This window comes from Notechis scutatus, chromosome Z (genome assembly GCF_049901735.1).
Source record: "Notechis scutatus isolate UNSWTSFEM ecotype Mainland chromosome Z, rNotScu1.2, whole genome shotgun sequence".
NCBI lineage: Eukaryota > Metazoa > Chordata > Lepidosauria > Squamata > Elapidae > Notechis > Notechis scutatus.
This window is the reverse complement of record NC_142025.1, coordinates 28028507-28043488: the sequence shown is the minus strand read 5'-3', so window position 1 is coordinate 28043488 and position 14982 is coordinate 28028507. Positions and strand designations below refer to the sequence as shown.

Genomic DNA, 14982 nt, shown 5'->3' with positions numbered 1-14982 from the left:
CTGTAGATTTTTGGTTCTTTGAGTTTGGTTGTTTTCTTGAAGATTGTTTACTATCAGTAACATCAGTATATAGGAAACTGGGCTTTGCTGTTTATATGTAGTAGTTTGCCTTGCCAATTTTAGTACAGATGTTGTTTCCTCCTTAGTTGTTCCTTGATTAGGGCATTGTTTCCTCTCTGATAGTTGATTTCATTCTGTTTCTTATTTTAGCAGCTTGTGAAGATGTGTTCTAGGCTGTTTGTTTCCCATCCAAGTTTTTGATTGTATCTTTCAAATAATATGCAAATGGGGTTGCGTCTGTGTGTCTGTTGATGGCTTATTTGGGTGAATGCCAAGCTTCTAGGAATTCCCTTGCATTTTTTAAAAATTTGGCTTGATCAATAACAGTTGAAATGAGGAATTTTTGTCATATCTTCTAACTGTTAGTAGATGTTCATGGAAAGCAGTCTGCTAGTCTTTTTTCTAACAGCCTATATAGTGGCTGTTATGGTGTTTACACTATACGATGAGTCCAATGTTTCTTCTTTGGCTGTTGAGTCTTTTGGTTTGCTTAAGATGTTTTTGAGGGATTTTGTTGCTTGGTGAGCTTCAGTGATGATGAACGGGTATAGTAGTCTGTTTCATTGACTCAGATATGTTTTTGATGTATGGGAACAAACACTTTTTTGTAAGCTATAACAGTTGAGCACTGTACTTAGCCTCTTCTGATGAAGTTGCTGGGTGTCTGTTGGAAGATGACTTATATGTGGTCTGCTTCCCCTTTTTGATATTCCAGATTACTACAATGAGCTTGTGCTCATCTGAATAATGTTTGTATGCAGTTCCTCTTGTGAGTGGTTGGGTGATTGTTTTGACAGTGAAGCTCTAATGTGAGTTATGTTTTAATAAAATGAATTTCTAATTTGACAATGTTTCTTTGCTCATGAGGGTATCCAGGAAGGATAATGTGGTTTTGCCTTCTTTTGAAAGTTTATTTCTGTATTCCAACATGTTGTTTATTATATATCTTTTCTACTGTTCCTGTTTTAATGTGATAGAGCAGGGGTGCCAAACTCAAGGCCTGCAGGCTGCATCCGGCCTGTGATATGGCTGGATCCGGCCCTCAGGGCTGTCCCAGTCTACCTACATCACTTTAACCCGGTCTATTCACATCGCTTCGGCCCGGTCTATCCAATGTAGAGAGGAAAGATCAAGCCAGCGAATCTTCAGCCCGGTCTGCCTGGTGCGAAGAGGAAAGATCAGGCGAATGTAGCTTCAGCCCAGTCTATACTCAATTAGGCCAGCGTGGCTTCGGCCTGGTCTATCCAATGCAGAGAGGAAAGATCAGGCCAGTGAAGCTTCAGCCCAGTCTATCCAATGTAGAGAGGAAAGATCAAGCCAGCGAAGCTTCAGCCCGTTCTACCTGGTGCAGAGAGGAAAGATCAGGCCGATGTAGCTTCAGCCCGGTCTACTCAATTAGGCCAGCATGGCTTCGGCCTGGTCTACTCAATGTGAAGAGAAAACATGCCAGCAGTTTGGAGAGTAATGTCAAGCTAGCCAAGCCCACCTAGTCAGCCACACCTACCCAGTCAGCACCCTCCCCCCAGCTCAACCCACAGCCCTGATGTGGCCCTCAATAAAATTGAGTTTGACATTCCTGTGATAGAGGGATAAGGAAGAAACAGCACCAGGGAGACAGTAAGAGAAGATACAATAACAGAGACAAGGAACCATAAAGGAGGAAGCCACATACCCAGTAAGATTGGCAGAACAACTTACTATGTATAAACAACTATCAAATCCCATTCTCACTTGCATTGATAATGTTACCTAGCCTGGTAATAAAGTATCTGAAAAAAAGCAAGAACAAGAACAAGCTCAGAGATCAAGAACCAACAATTTCAAAGTGCAATTGTTGGCCTGACAAACTACTAGAAGCTGATTAAGATTACTCCTCTTAAATAAGTAGCTATTTGTTAATAGTACTACTTCAGGCTATGTAAAATTTATGTAACAATTCCCTCAAGAGTTTGAAACATTGTATTATGATTCCATAGTTTTTCAGTTAAGAGCTTCACTTGCTTTCATTAGGGTAATCCTCACATACATGACATTGGCTTTGATTAATTCAAGCCATGGCATCTGGAAAACAATTCAAAATGAAAACCGGACTAACTTCAAATGTTAGAATGTAAAGACTTAAAAGCAATTGCTAAATTTTAGATAAGACCAAGTGAAATGGTATCCAATAAAAATTCAGGTTGGCTAAAAAGCCAGTTTACTTGGAGAAATTGAACCTAATAATGCTAGATATTGAAATCACCATAGATTAGATTTGGGGGGAAAAATCACAGACAAGTGTCCTGTAAGGACTGGACTGATAGGCCAGAGGCCTAATTTGTTAGATAGTTCTTTTGCAAGGGTCAGTCACGTCTCAACATACCTTATGAGTAGATGTTCAGATTTTGGGATTTCTGGTTAACAGTTTTAGATAAAAGAACCAGGAATTATTTCAATTCAATGCTTATTACAGTCATGGATCAGCAGAAAAAAGTAAACATTAAATTAAAACTGAACAGAACCGAACAGCGCAAGGCATAAGTAATATGTTATGATTGACAATGAAATTAATGGGTGACTAAAGTCTGCCTAATTTTACAGACAATGTAACAAAACTTAACTATGTACAGAGAAACTGAATCATACTGATCCAACAATAGTAGTTTAGTGTAAAAATGTTCAGAATTTCTGAAATATTTAATCAGGTAAGGTGTTATAAGAGAAGTCCCTGAGTCGGGGGGCGGGGGCAATGTAACAGGATATGATCTGCAGTTTCAATTGTCCCTTCTCCACAGGGGCACAGCTTCATCTCATATGGAACTTTTTAATATTGGCCCTCTAGAACTGCTGTGGGCAGAGCATTCCAACATGCTAAAGTTAATTCCTCCGAAATTTAGAGAAGTTATATGATACAAATACCTTGCTGGTTTGTGATGGGTGTGTGTGGGGGAGGAGTCCTGCCTGTTTAAGAAAACATTATTGGGTAAAATGGGTTCTGTTGAATGTCTTGGTTATTAATATGTTTAAATGCACTAAGTACATGTTCATAGCCTATCATTAGGAACAACTCCTTGGAGAGACTGAGATGTTGGCATTTTAATACAATAGCATTAATCCATGTTAATTTATAATTTTTCCCCATAAGAAAAGGACTCAGGCATGTGAGAAAGAACAGAAGTTTCAGTTAATGTGTTACATGCACTAGTTTCTATCTTGACCAGGCCTGCCTTCCACCGTAGAACTATATTGGAAACAAAGGGGTCTACCTGCAATATGCTCTTAGAAATTTAAACTGTAGCTTTTCAAGAAGGGCAAAAGAGGAATAGGGTCCTAGCTGGGCATCAAAGAGTAGTTGCACATGTGCCTTTGCTGAAAATAGCTTTGGTGGAGCTTATCATGCTCCTCTAGTGAAATAGAAAGATTGGATTGCAGTTGTTGTTTTTTGAGAATTTTTTTATAACATATTTTTGGTGCACAGTGTATTTTGTGAAACAATGGAAAATCATGCTGGATATTTGAAGATTTTAACTTATTAATGTTCTGGTCATTTATCCTTCAAGTATACTATTTAGGTCTCTGCAAAAAATTAGAATTTTGGTTTTACTACAATTGATTTTGAAAGCTTCCTGGTCAAGGCATTAATTGCTCAGATTGAGTCCAATTAATGTTTGTGACAGAAATGCTCTGTCATCTGCATATAACAAGATAGCAATATGCCTATGTGCTAATTTTGGTGGGTGGTTACTCTGATTCATTCTGGCTACAAGTAAATTTATATACAAATTAAATAGAGGAGAGGCTAAAATACATACAGGTGAAACTCGAAAAATTAGAATATCATGCAAAAGTTCATTTATTTCGGTAATGCAACTTAAAGAGTGAACCTAATCTATGAGATAGACTCATTATATGCAAAGCAAGATAGTTCAAGCCATGATTTGTACTAATTGAGATGATTATGAAAACCCCAAATCCACAATCTCAGAAAATTAGAATATTGTGAAAAGGTTTTTCAATATTCTAGGCTCAAAGTGTCCCACTCTAATCAGCTAATTAAGCCATAACACCTGCAAAGGGTTCCTGAGCCTTTAAATGGTCTCTCAGTCTGGTTCAGTAGGAAGCACAATCATGGGAAAGATGGCTGACCTGACAGTTGTGCAGAAAACCATCATTGACACCCTCCATAAGGAGGGAAAGCCTCAAAAGGTAATTGCAAAAGAAGTTGGATGTTCCCAAAGTGCTGTATCAAAGCACATTAATAGAAAGTCAGGTGGCAGGGAAAAGTGTGGAAGAAAAAGGTGCACAAGCAGCAGGGATGACTGCAGCCTGGAGAGGATTGTCAGGAAAAGGCTATTTAAAAGTGTTGGGGACTTTCACAAGTGGACTGAGGCTGGGGTCAGTGCATGAAGAGCCACCGCATACAGACGGATCCTGGACATAGGCTTCAAATGTTGTATTCCTCTTGTCAAGCCGCTCCTGAACAACAAACAATGTCAGAAGCATTTTACCTGGGCTAAAGAAAAACAGAACTAGTCTGTTGCTCAGTGGTCCAAAGTCCTCTTTTCTGATGAGAGCAACTTTTGCATCTCATTTGGAAACCAAGGACCCAGAATCTGGACGAAGAATGGAGAGGCACACACTGCAAGATGCTTGAAGTCCAGTGTGAAGTTTCCACAGTCTGTGTTGATTTGGGGAGTCATGTCATCTGCTGGTGTTGGTCCACTGTGCTTCATTAAGTCCAGGGTCAACGCAGCCATCTACCAGGAGATTTTCATGCTTCCTTCCGCAGATGAAGGAAGGGGATGCTGACTTCATTTTCCAGCAGGACTTGGCACCTGCCCACACTGCCAAAAGCACCAAAACCTGGTTCAATAACCTTGGGATACTGTGCTTGATTGGCCAGCAAACTCGCCTGACCTGAACCCCATAGAGAATCTATGGGGCATTGCCAAGAGAAAGATGAGAGACATGAAACTGAAAAATGCAGAAGAGCTGAAGGCCACTATTGAAGCATCCTGGTCTTCCATAACACCTCAGCAGTGCCACAGGCTGATAGCTTCCATGCCACGCCGCATTGAGGCAGTAATTGCTGCAAAAGGGTACCAAACCAAGTACTGAGTACATATGCATGCTTATACTTTTCAGAGGTCTGATATTGTTCTATGTACAATCCTTGTTTTATTGCTTGCATGTACTATTCTAATTTTCTGAGATTGGGGATTTGGGGTTTTCATGAGCTGTAAGCCATAATCTTCACAATTATGACACATCACGGCTTGAACTATTTTGCTTTGCATGTAACGAGTCTATCTCACATATTAGTTTCACCTTTTAAGTTGCATTACTGAAATAAATGAACTTTTGCATGATATTCTAATTTTTTGAGTTTCACCTGTAAATGTTATGCATGAGTAAAAGTTACTGTCTATCAATGGCAGAAGCTTTGTCCCGAGCCTTGCTCTGGGAACAAAATCAAATGCAGATCTAAAATCAGCATACAGGTTAGAATCTGCTTTAGATGTGTATTTTTAAAACCAGACGTTGAAATTTAAGGGCATGTCCATTATATAGAGTATCCAGACCTAAAGCCTACTTATCAGCCAGCTCTGAATCAATACAGTCAACTAATTTATTATATAGGTGTCTAGCAAATAGCTTGCTTATTATGCTTAACAAGTTGCTAGACTGTAATTTGCAGACAAATCTCGTGTGCCCTTTTTGTAGATGGGCACAATAATAGCTAAGCTCCAGTCCTCAGGAATTTGTGCAGTGTGATCAATAATAAAGATAAAACAGGCAGGCACGAACGGGTCCATCAGCCTATATTATTTCATAATATTTCAGGTATAATAAACTTCCTGCCTGAGGCTTTACCAGGTTTTAACTGCTTTACAAGCTTCTTTAGTTCAGCATTTGTGACAGTGGCCACTTTGGAAGCTTTAAGATCTAAATTAAATTTAGAGAGCTCTTCTTGTAGATATAATGCTCCAAAGTGATTTTCCTACACAGATCCAGGTAAGAGGTGAGGAGCGGAAGAGGTCTCTTGGTTGTATGCGAAGCTATCAAGAGCAATAATAAAGTGGAATTTCTGGCTTGGGAGATCTAGTGAACTTTTTAATCGTATTTTTAAAAAAGATGTTTACATTGTTTCTTCAGGAACATATAATCCTGAATAGAATGCTCAGCTGGATTTTTATTATATAAATTGGATCCCCTGATCAGTTTACTCTTGGCCTCAAGACATTCTATGTCAGACCAGGGCTGAGAGAAAAAAACTCCTACTTGCTTGTTTTTCTCTCTTTGAGAACTGAGTGGAAAGTACTGACTGGAATAATTGCATTAACTGGGAGAATATCTGTAAGAGTGAGCTTCAAATTTCTCTTTAACTGTAGTAGAATGGAGATGCAGAACTGCTTCAGATTGAAGCAGGTGAGAGATTTGCTTACTAAGTTATTAAGACCATTTGGCACAGACCATTCTGAGTTTTGAATTCAGTTCCGCAATTGGAATAAGTTCTGTTTCCGTAAAACAATTGTTAAATGCTCTTATGATTGTCATACCTGGGAAGTGATTGTTTTCAGGCCGGTTATCTAAGTAAAAAATTTTTTCATACATAATTAAGTTCTGTAAGATCAGAGTATAATCAATAAAGGAGAGTCTTGAAGCAGCCCAATGAGAGAATTCACTACAAGTACTGTGAGATCCATTCAATAAATGTAGAATTAGGTTGGTTTTAGTTTTTAGAAAGCATAACCCCTCATAACCTCTTTTGAATCTGTGGATTGTTGGGTTAATAAAGGGAACATTACAGCTGATTCAGAAGAGTTTTGATGGAACTGAGTGAAAAGTACCTTATCATTCAATCCTATCCCTGCATTGAAGCCACCTAAAACAATTACATTAGATGAGGTATTATTTAATCAATGGTGGGATTCAAAAAATTTTTACTACCGGTTTTGTGGGCGTGGCTTGGTGGGCGTGGCATGACTTGGTGGGTGTGGCAGGGGAAGGATACTATAAAATCTCCATTCCCATCCCACTCCAGGGGAAGGATACTATCAAATCTCCATTCCCGCCCCATTCCAAGGGAAGGATACTGCAAAATCTCCATTACCTCCCCACTGCTGGGGAAAGGTTACTGCAAAAATCCCATTCCCTCCCCATCCCGCTAACCTGCTTTCCAGCTCTGTTCTCCTGTATGTATGAAAAAAAAATTCTCCAGCCAATCAGCTGGGACTTGGGAAGCAAAGAATATATGGGGGCGGGGCTTGTCAGAGGTGGTATTTGCCGGTTCTCCGAACTACTCAAAATTTCCGCTACCGGTTCTCTAGAACTTCAGAATCTGCTGAATACCACCTCTATTTGATATGAGAATACTTATCTATGTTTCAAATTTAGACCATAAACTATTAAATTGGAATCTGTTTAGAGATGATGGAAGAGAAACAGTGATAATGTAACATTATTAAATTTTAACAGCATAGACATTGTATAATGCTTCATAAGATCTAGCTGTATAACATTTAGGTGTAGCTTAATTGAGCCTTATATACAGATATGAGCACAACTGAACCCAACAATTATGTGGCTAAGTAAGACAGTTGTTAAATGAATTTTACCCCACTTTACAGTGCTTCTTACCACAGGTATAAGTGAATCACTGTAGTTGTTAAGTTAGTAACACAATTGTTAAGTGAATCTGGCTCCCCCATTGTCTTTGCTTGTCAGAAGTTTGGATACGGAATCAATGTGACCCTGGGACAATGCAACCGTCATAAATATGAATCAGTTGCCAAGCATCTGAATTTTGATCACAGGATCATAAGGATACTGCAATGGTCATAAGTCTGAAAAATGTCATAAGTCACTTTTTTCAGTGCCATTGTAACTTCGAATAGTCACTAAATAAACTGTTGTAAGTAGAGGACTACCTGTACTTAAACCGCCACACTATCTGCCTTATTCTGCTCCAGCAACTTATGAAAGTTGCTGGAGTCCATTTACATACAGATTATTGTCAAACCAAGTTTCTTGAAATAGGGATAAGTCAAATTCAGCAATATAATTTGTAAACAGAAAATCTCAAAATATATCATTCCATGAAAGGATAGTTAGGAATTTAGGAGCATATAATTGTCAATCTGAATTCCCAGTAGTGTCAACTGCTAAAGGCAGATCCTGAGGAACAGTGGAAACACAGGTTACTTCATGGTGTTCATTATTAAGATCGGCTGTTAAACAAGTTATTTTATTATAAATGTCAGGGGAGTATCAGTATCAATATCGAGAACAATACATCTGATATATACACAGTTATTTTAAGGTTCAACTTTCTTCTTCCTATTGTAATTGTTTTCTTTATCCTGAGGGTCAGTATTCCACAGATTGAGGTCTAATACAGGTGTCTCTGGATGTGCGATCACCACTACTGCTGGTTATGATGTGGATATGAAATCAATAGAACGTGTTGTATTCAGATGTACTCAATGGTTCATGTCTTGGATTTTTCTTGAGGTCTCTACTTGGCAAGATAGCTTGCTTGATCCATTAAGTTCTTCACCAAATGGATTTCCTTTTGTTGTGATGTTTGTCTGCTGACAATGTGATTTGGGCTAAAGCTCCTTTTTTATTTTGTTTTGTGGGGATGCTGGAAAATGAGTTTTTTAAGCTTTTCAGCAGAAGAGCAGCTAGGGGGTAGTAGAGTATTGAAAGTTTCAATCCAAAAAGCTTGAGGCAATAAAATCAAGCTTATACATGATGGTTTGTTGCTTTTCCTAGGGAGGTCGCCAAATGACTGTCCTAGTTCTTCCTCATCTTCCATAAGGTCGGCTGATGTCGGTATCTTTGTTTTAATTAAATCAAGGGCATTATGCCTCTTGTGCTTATCTGAGCCTGACCTTGAGTTGGTGGAACATTCTGCTGTATAGGTATTGGCTGGCTGATTTCATCAGCTCTGGGACTTGCTGCCCTCCCTTATGTGATTGGCTGTCCTCCCCAAGTTTAGCAGAGGCCGTACACATGTAGGTGTATTTGAAAGCCCCAAGACATATCTGTTTAAAAATCATCGAAGAGAATGTTAAATGACTAAAAGCTAGCATTATTCTTTCAAGACTTTGCCATATGGAGCCAGGAGATTTCAGTAAGTTCAGCTGGAATATACTCTACAGGGAAGCAGTTGTGAAAGGGAATAAAGTACTATTCTTCTATTTTCCTACCTAACTTTGTTGAGAGGATTAATTGCCACCTGCAGCAAAATCCTGTGACGTTGTAAAACTAGCTTATCCTTGGCAATTTCCATACATATGAGGACTTGTGCGTATGTGAGTATTTTGAGAGAGTTCTGGAGCAGCTGGGTTGGTGACTGGCTTCATGTCAGATTTAGTTATTATTTTCCATTATAGCTTTAAGTTTGTTTAAATGTCTGATTGACATTTAATAGCTGGTTAAAATTGCAATAATTGTTTTAGCAGTTAGTAGGTAGTTCTTAGCAACCATACTTGCATCCACGTTTCAGGTTTTTTTTTGTGTGTGTGTAGTTTTAAAGATGTCCTCTCCTCTTTCTCCTGTAGAAACTTCAACTTCAGAAGAAGAGAAATCATCCTCTTCCTAGTCATGTAGGGCATAAGGTTTATTGGTGAAAATTGTGAGGGAGGGGAAGGTGAAAAGGAGAGTTATTGCTATACCCTTATGCTGGAATAAATCCTTCGGTTTCAGTTGTCTAGAAGTTGCTGCCACTTTAGAATGTTCAGAATGCTTGGAATTTTCTCTTTGTGGCATCTCAGGCTTTACTCTTTCTCTTTGAGCACTTTTCTGTTCCTATCATTATATGTCTTGCTACCTCACATCATTGGCAGATATCCAGTGCAGTTAGACTGCAGGCACTAAAATATTGGCTAACCTTAATTCTAAAGCTCTAAAATTATTAAGCCTAAGTGTGAAAATTAGTGATAAGTCATTTTCTCAGTGCTGTTGTAAATGGTCACTAAACAAATAGTTGTAAGTTGAGGACTGCCTATACTTTAAAAGGGCTGTTAAACCCATATTAATGATTGTTTAGATTCTTACCTCATACTGATATAATTGTTACATGTATGAGGGTTTTTTGATGCTACATCCACCTGGATCTTGACTTCAAATATCTTTAACTCTGGCTTTCTTTCTCCGTTAGTTATTAATCGTCCGCCTATGGTGAGATCTGTTTCATATAGTTCAAGTCCCTCATCTTTGGAACAACCCAGTGGAGGAACTATGAGTCCTGCTTCCAAATCTGCTTCTGGCCAGGACCAAAACCTAGGTAATATAGATAGCAAAGACTTTTTTTTGTTTTGCTAATTGTAAATATTATAGAGATTTTTCAAAATCAACTTCTGTAAAATACATATTAAGTGAAGAAGAATAAAGTTGTGGATGGCTGTTACCCATACTACCATATCAATAAGAGTTTATAGGAATAAAGTGTTTTCACAATTTCTATAGATAAATGAGGTAAAGAGTTTTGATGCAACAACTATAATTGCTTTAATGATTGTGCAGATGATATGCTCATATTGCCTTCAGGAAGAGCTATGGCATATTTATATATGGAAATAGGTTAGCTATTAGTTAAAGCTAGGGCAACAATACTATACAAAAATATCTTAAAATACTGTAGATTAATATAATGAACTGTGTTTACCAAAATTGTGGAGTAGCCAGGAAAATACTAATTCAAGCAAAATACTAATTCAAGCAATGTGTGTAATGATCTTTTACCATGTCCTAAATCTTATCAGTTTAGTTTTGCAGTAAAATAAAAATGCTAAGTAATGTACTGAGCCGTACTGAGGGTCAATGAATGACTACTATTTTATAAATGGGAAATTATTTTAACCCACTGTCTGAATGATAAACTGAATGATAATTATGATATCCTTTTGTTATTCTTTGAAGAGTTTTAGTGGGTTAAGTTCCAGATTTGGTTATATTTAAAAATATCTTCCCTATGCATGCATATTTTAGACCTAGAACTAGTCCTGGTATAGCATTGGCTTAAATCAAGTACTATCTTACTAGAATTGAACCTTCACATCCTTTATAATAAGTCAAAGAGTCTAAATGTTCCCTAAAAAAGCTTTGAGGTATATAAAAGGTTCCAGGCATTCTTTGTTGTGGCCCCCATTGGAACGCCCAATCCTTAGGGATTTGGGAAGTCCCCTCCTAGCCATTGGTAATATGGAAAGTTGAACTCTACTGAGATGGCAAATGCAGCTGACTTCTGTTATTGTTATTGTTTAATATAATTCGTTTGCTACTGAAGTTCATAGCTTATTTAACTCAATCAAATATTTTTCAACAATGAATAAAGTAATTCAATATTTTTTGATTCTGGTAATGTACAACATTTGGATTTTGTTTTATTGTTAAATAATTATTTTGTTTCAACTTCATTGTTTAGGGGAAAAAAGAAAAAATAATGAAGGTTATTCTGCGGAGAATGCTAAGAAGCCACGGGTTATAGGAGATATTCCTGTTGAACTGATCAATGAAGTGATGTCAACTATTACAGATCCAACAGCAATGCTTGGTCCAGAGGTAAGAAATGTACTTTTCACAATTAATTAATGTTAAATAGCACATTATATTTTCTAAATACAGTATCAATAGGTTTATTGTCATACCAAGATATTTTTAAATTTTCAACAGTATTGAACTGATTTTTATTTGAAGGCATTTTTCATTATTAATACATTAATAGAATTCAGCCTAAGTAAGTGCCTCAGTAAGTGCCTGGACTTTAATTCTTAGAATTCCTATCCAGTATAATCATAGCTAAGAATTCTGGGATTATTAAAAGTAGTAAATGTATCCAAACACATCCAGCTGCCAGTATTTATACATATACAACATGTAAGTTGTATGTATACATTAGAAAATGACAAGTTTAAAAATAAATTTTAACTTAAAGGATATTTTTAATGGCACGGCTGGCATATAGTTTCATTCAAACATCTTGTCTTTTTGGATATGACTCAGTTTTACTATTTTCATTTCAAAATGTGCTCATATTTAGATGAGGAATTGTTCCTATGAATTATATTATATATCAGACACATGAAAAAAATTAGCCAAGATCTCATCTGAAACAAATTTATAATGTTTCATGAACTTAGAGTAATTTGCTAGATTTACTTAATTTATAGTCTGCTCAACTCCTAAATGAATCTGAGCAGCTTGCAATTCAAAACTCAGCATATAAGATCAAAATAAACCATATCAAATCAAATTAAACAAATCATATAAAACAAAACAAAACAAAAAAAGGTTCCAAATCCTGTTTCTAAACCTTATCCTGTAACATGGCTCATCATCTATATTTTTATTAGAGTACTTTAAGGATATGTGAATATCAAATTCTCATTTATTTGGTTTAGATTTTCTTCTGTTTTCCCCCTTTTCTCTTCAGTCTCCACTAAGCATTGTCAAGAAACGGAGAGAAAATGTGACCGCATGGCTTCTGTTTATGTATCCATTACTAGATCTTTGTGTCTCAGGGATCCTCAAGCGCCAGTAGAGTTGTAGAAAAGGATGAAGGGACAGAATGTATGCATTGGGCAACTTTTGTACGTAGCTAGTTAGCCAAGTTGTCAAAGAAGGCATAATTGGCATAGTTGTACTAGTTCTCACCGTCTTTAGAACATTTTTTTCTGCATGTTGTAATCAATAACATTGTACAGGTAGTCCTTGACATGATCATAATTGATATCAGAAATCTAATTGTAAGTCCAAATTGCAGTTATAAATCAAGGCATCCAGATGACTGGACCTATTTTTGACATTTCTTGAAGCAGTCATTAAATGAATCATGCAATTATTACGCAAACAGGATGTTTTTGCCGGAGACTGGCAAAAAAAAAAAAAAATCTTACATATTGCCATCACATGAACTCAGGATGGTGCCACCAGCTATAAAATTGAGCTGGTTGCTATGTGCCCAAAATATGCCAGACCACAGGGAGGAACATTTTATGGTTGATCAGAAATGCTTTACAGGCCATAAAGCACTTTTTTCAAGGCCATCATAACTTCATAGTCATAAAAAGACTGGTCACAAGTTGAAGGCTATCACTATGGTTGATACTAAATAATTCAGTGGACTTTTTTGAAATGCAAAACAAACAACTAACTGCTGGCTATTTAATACTATTTCAATTTAGATGTTTGTAATTGAGAAGATAAATTAAAGCAGCGACCTCCAACCTTTTGGGTGCCAGGGACCAGTTCCATGGGGGACAGTTTTTCATCAACTAGTGTGTGTGTGCATGGTTTCATGTGCTGCCTAGATTCTGTATGTGAATGGATGGCACTTTGCTCACTTAGGCGGCCCAGTTTCTGGTGGGTCATGGCCCAGTGATTGGGGACCCCCTTGTATTAAAGGACACAAGTAATGTTGAATGATATTTTGTTGACTTTTCAAGTAGGAATTATGCAAGGTTTTTCATTTTTTAAAAGTATTAGATATAAGCTGATTGACAAAAATCTTCTTTTGTATACAAGAGCCCATAATGGACTTTTAAAACATTTTTTTCACATGGTAAATATCTAGCCAAATAATTAATTAAATATTTACCCTGAATTACTGGATATTTTTCAGATATATTACTTACTCAGTTAGAAATGCAACCTTGAAAAAAGTATGTGTCATCAAAACAAATGGAAAAGATTTCCAACTCTATTTACTGAGATATGTATTAACTATATATGAAAAGGAGAAAAAAGGATTCCTGAAATAAATTTTGAATTACTTTTCATTGTTTTTTTCTTTAAAGCAGACTAATTTTCTATCTGCACACTCAGCCCGGGATGAAGCTGCAAGATTGGAAGAGCGTAGGGGAGTGATTGAATTTCATGTGGTTGGAAATTCCTTAAATCAAAAACCAAATAAAAAGATTATGATGTGGCTGGTTGGCTTACAAAATGTATTCTCACATCAGCTACCCAGGATGCCAAAAGAATATATTACTCGTCTAGTCTTTGATCCGTGAGTATTATGTCTATTTTCTTCTCAAAGGGAAAGGTAGAACAAGAAAGGGGATAATATTTATTGAATGGGTTCATTTTTAGAAGCTGAAAACAAGCCTTTAAATCTAGGGACTGTTGATTTGGGACTTGGAACAACAACGGTAACAAAAAGGAAGATGACAAGTTTGGTATCTAGATAGCTAGGTGTACATTTGGCAAAGTGTAGTGGTTGTAATTTTTTTGTTAGAATTCTCAAACTTTGGGCATGCTAAAAGATAGAGCTAAAGATTGGGATTTGCATTTAGCGATTCATTGTAAAGTTTGTTCCAAATAATAAGAAATAGACAATACTTAATCTTTCACAGAGACAATTTATCATTGGAACAAGAAAGAGGACAATTTGGGCAATTCTTGCTCCCCTCCAAAATGTTCTCTGATTTAGGAATTGCAGGTACAATTGCTTTCTATCACATCAATTTGCAATAGTAATATTAATGTTTGGCTCTTCAGAATTATCAATCAGTAAGATGTCTCTAGTACTACCTCTTAAAAACTCCTTTTTATCTGCTTAGTAACTATAGTTAAAGCCCGTCAAAACACAATATTTGGCTATTTGTAAGTTTGCCTGCCTCTAATTAACTCTGTTTGCCCCATGACATGTAGCAGAAGGGCGGCATGCTTCAAGTCTTTTTCATGAAAAAAGGCACCTATTTGTGACTTGGGAAGTGTGCCTTCTCTGTGATAGATCTGGGCATGTTTGTCACATGTTTCAAAATATTTGAAACATTATCAAGATAATTGTTTTTTGCAGTTTGAAATTTATTCAGTATAAAATATCTGTTGAAAAGATTGTCAGAAAAGGACACCTGCCAGAAACTGACAATCAGTCAGGAAGATGAATTCTTCATTTTTCTGGCAAATTTCCAGAAAAACTACTAGACTTTT

General features: G+C 36.9%; 1 protein-coding gene across 5 annotated transcripts in view; it reads left to right on the top strand.

The window, feature by feature from the left end:
• The window catches only part of KAT2B (lysine acetyltransferase 2B), a 97127-nt gene that overhangs the window by 60221 nt on the left and 21924 nt on the right, over positions 1–14982 (top strand). For 4 of the 5 annotated variants that reach the window (XM_087945066.1, XM_026673556.2, XM_026673559.2 and 1 more), the window contains 3 exons: positions 10208–10333; positions 11474–11610; positions 13845–14056. In XM_087945066.1, coding sequence (XP_087801192.1) covers positions 10208–10333; positions 11474–11610; positions 13845–14056 — 475 coding nt within the window. The remainder of the gene's footprint in view (positions 1–10207; positions 10334–11473; positions 11611–13844; positions 14057–14982) is intronic. The other variant, XM_026673557.2, reaches the window with a different exon arrangement.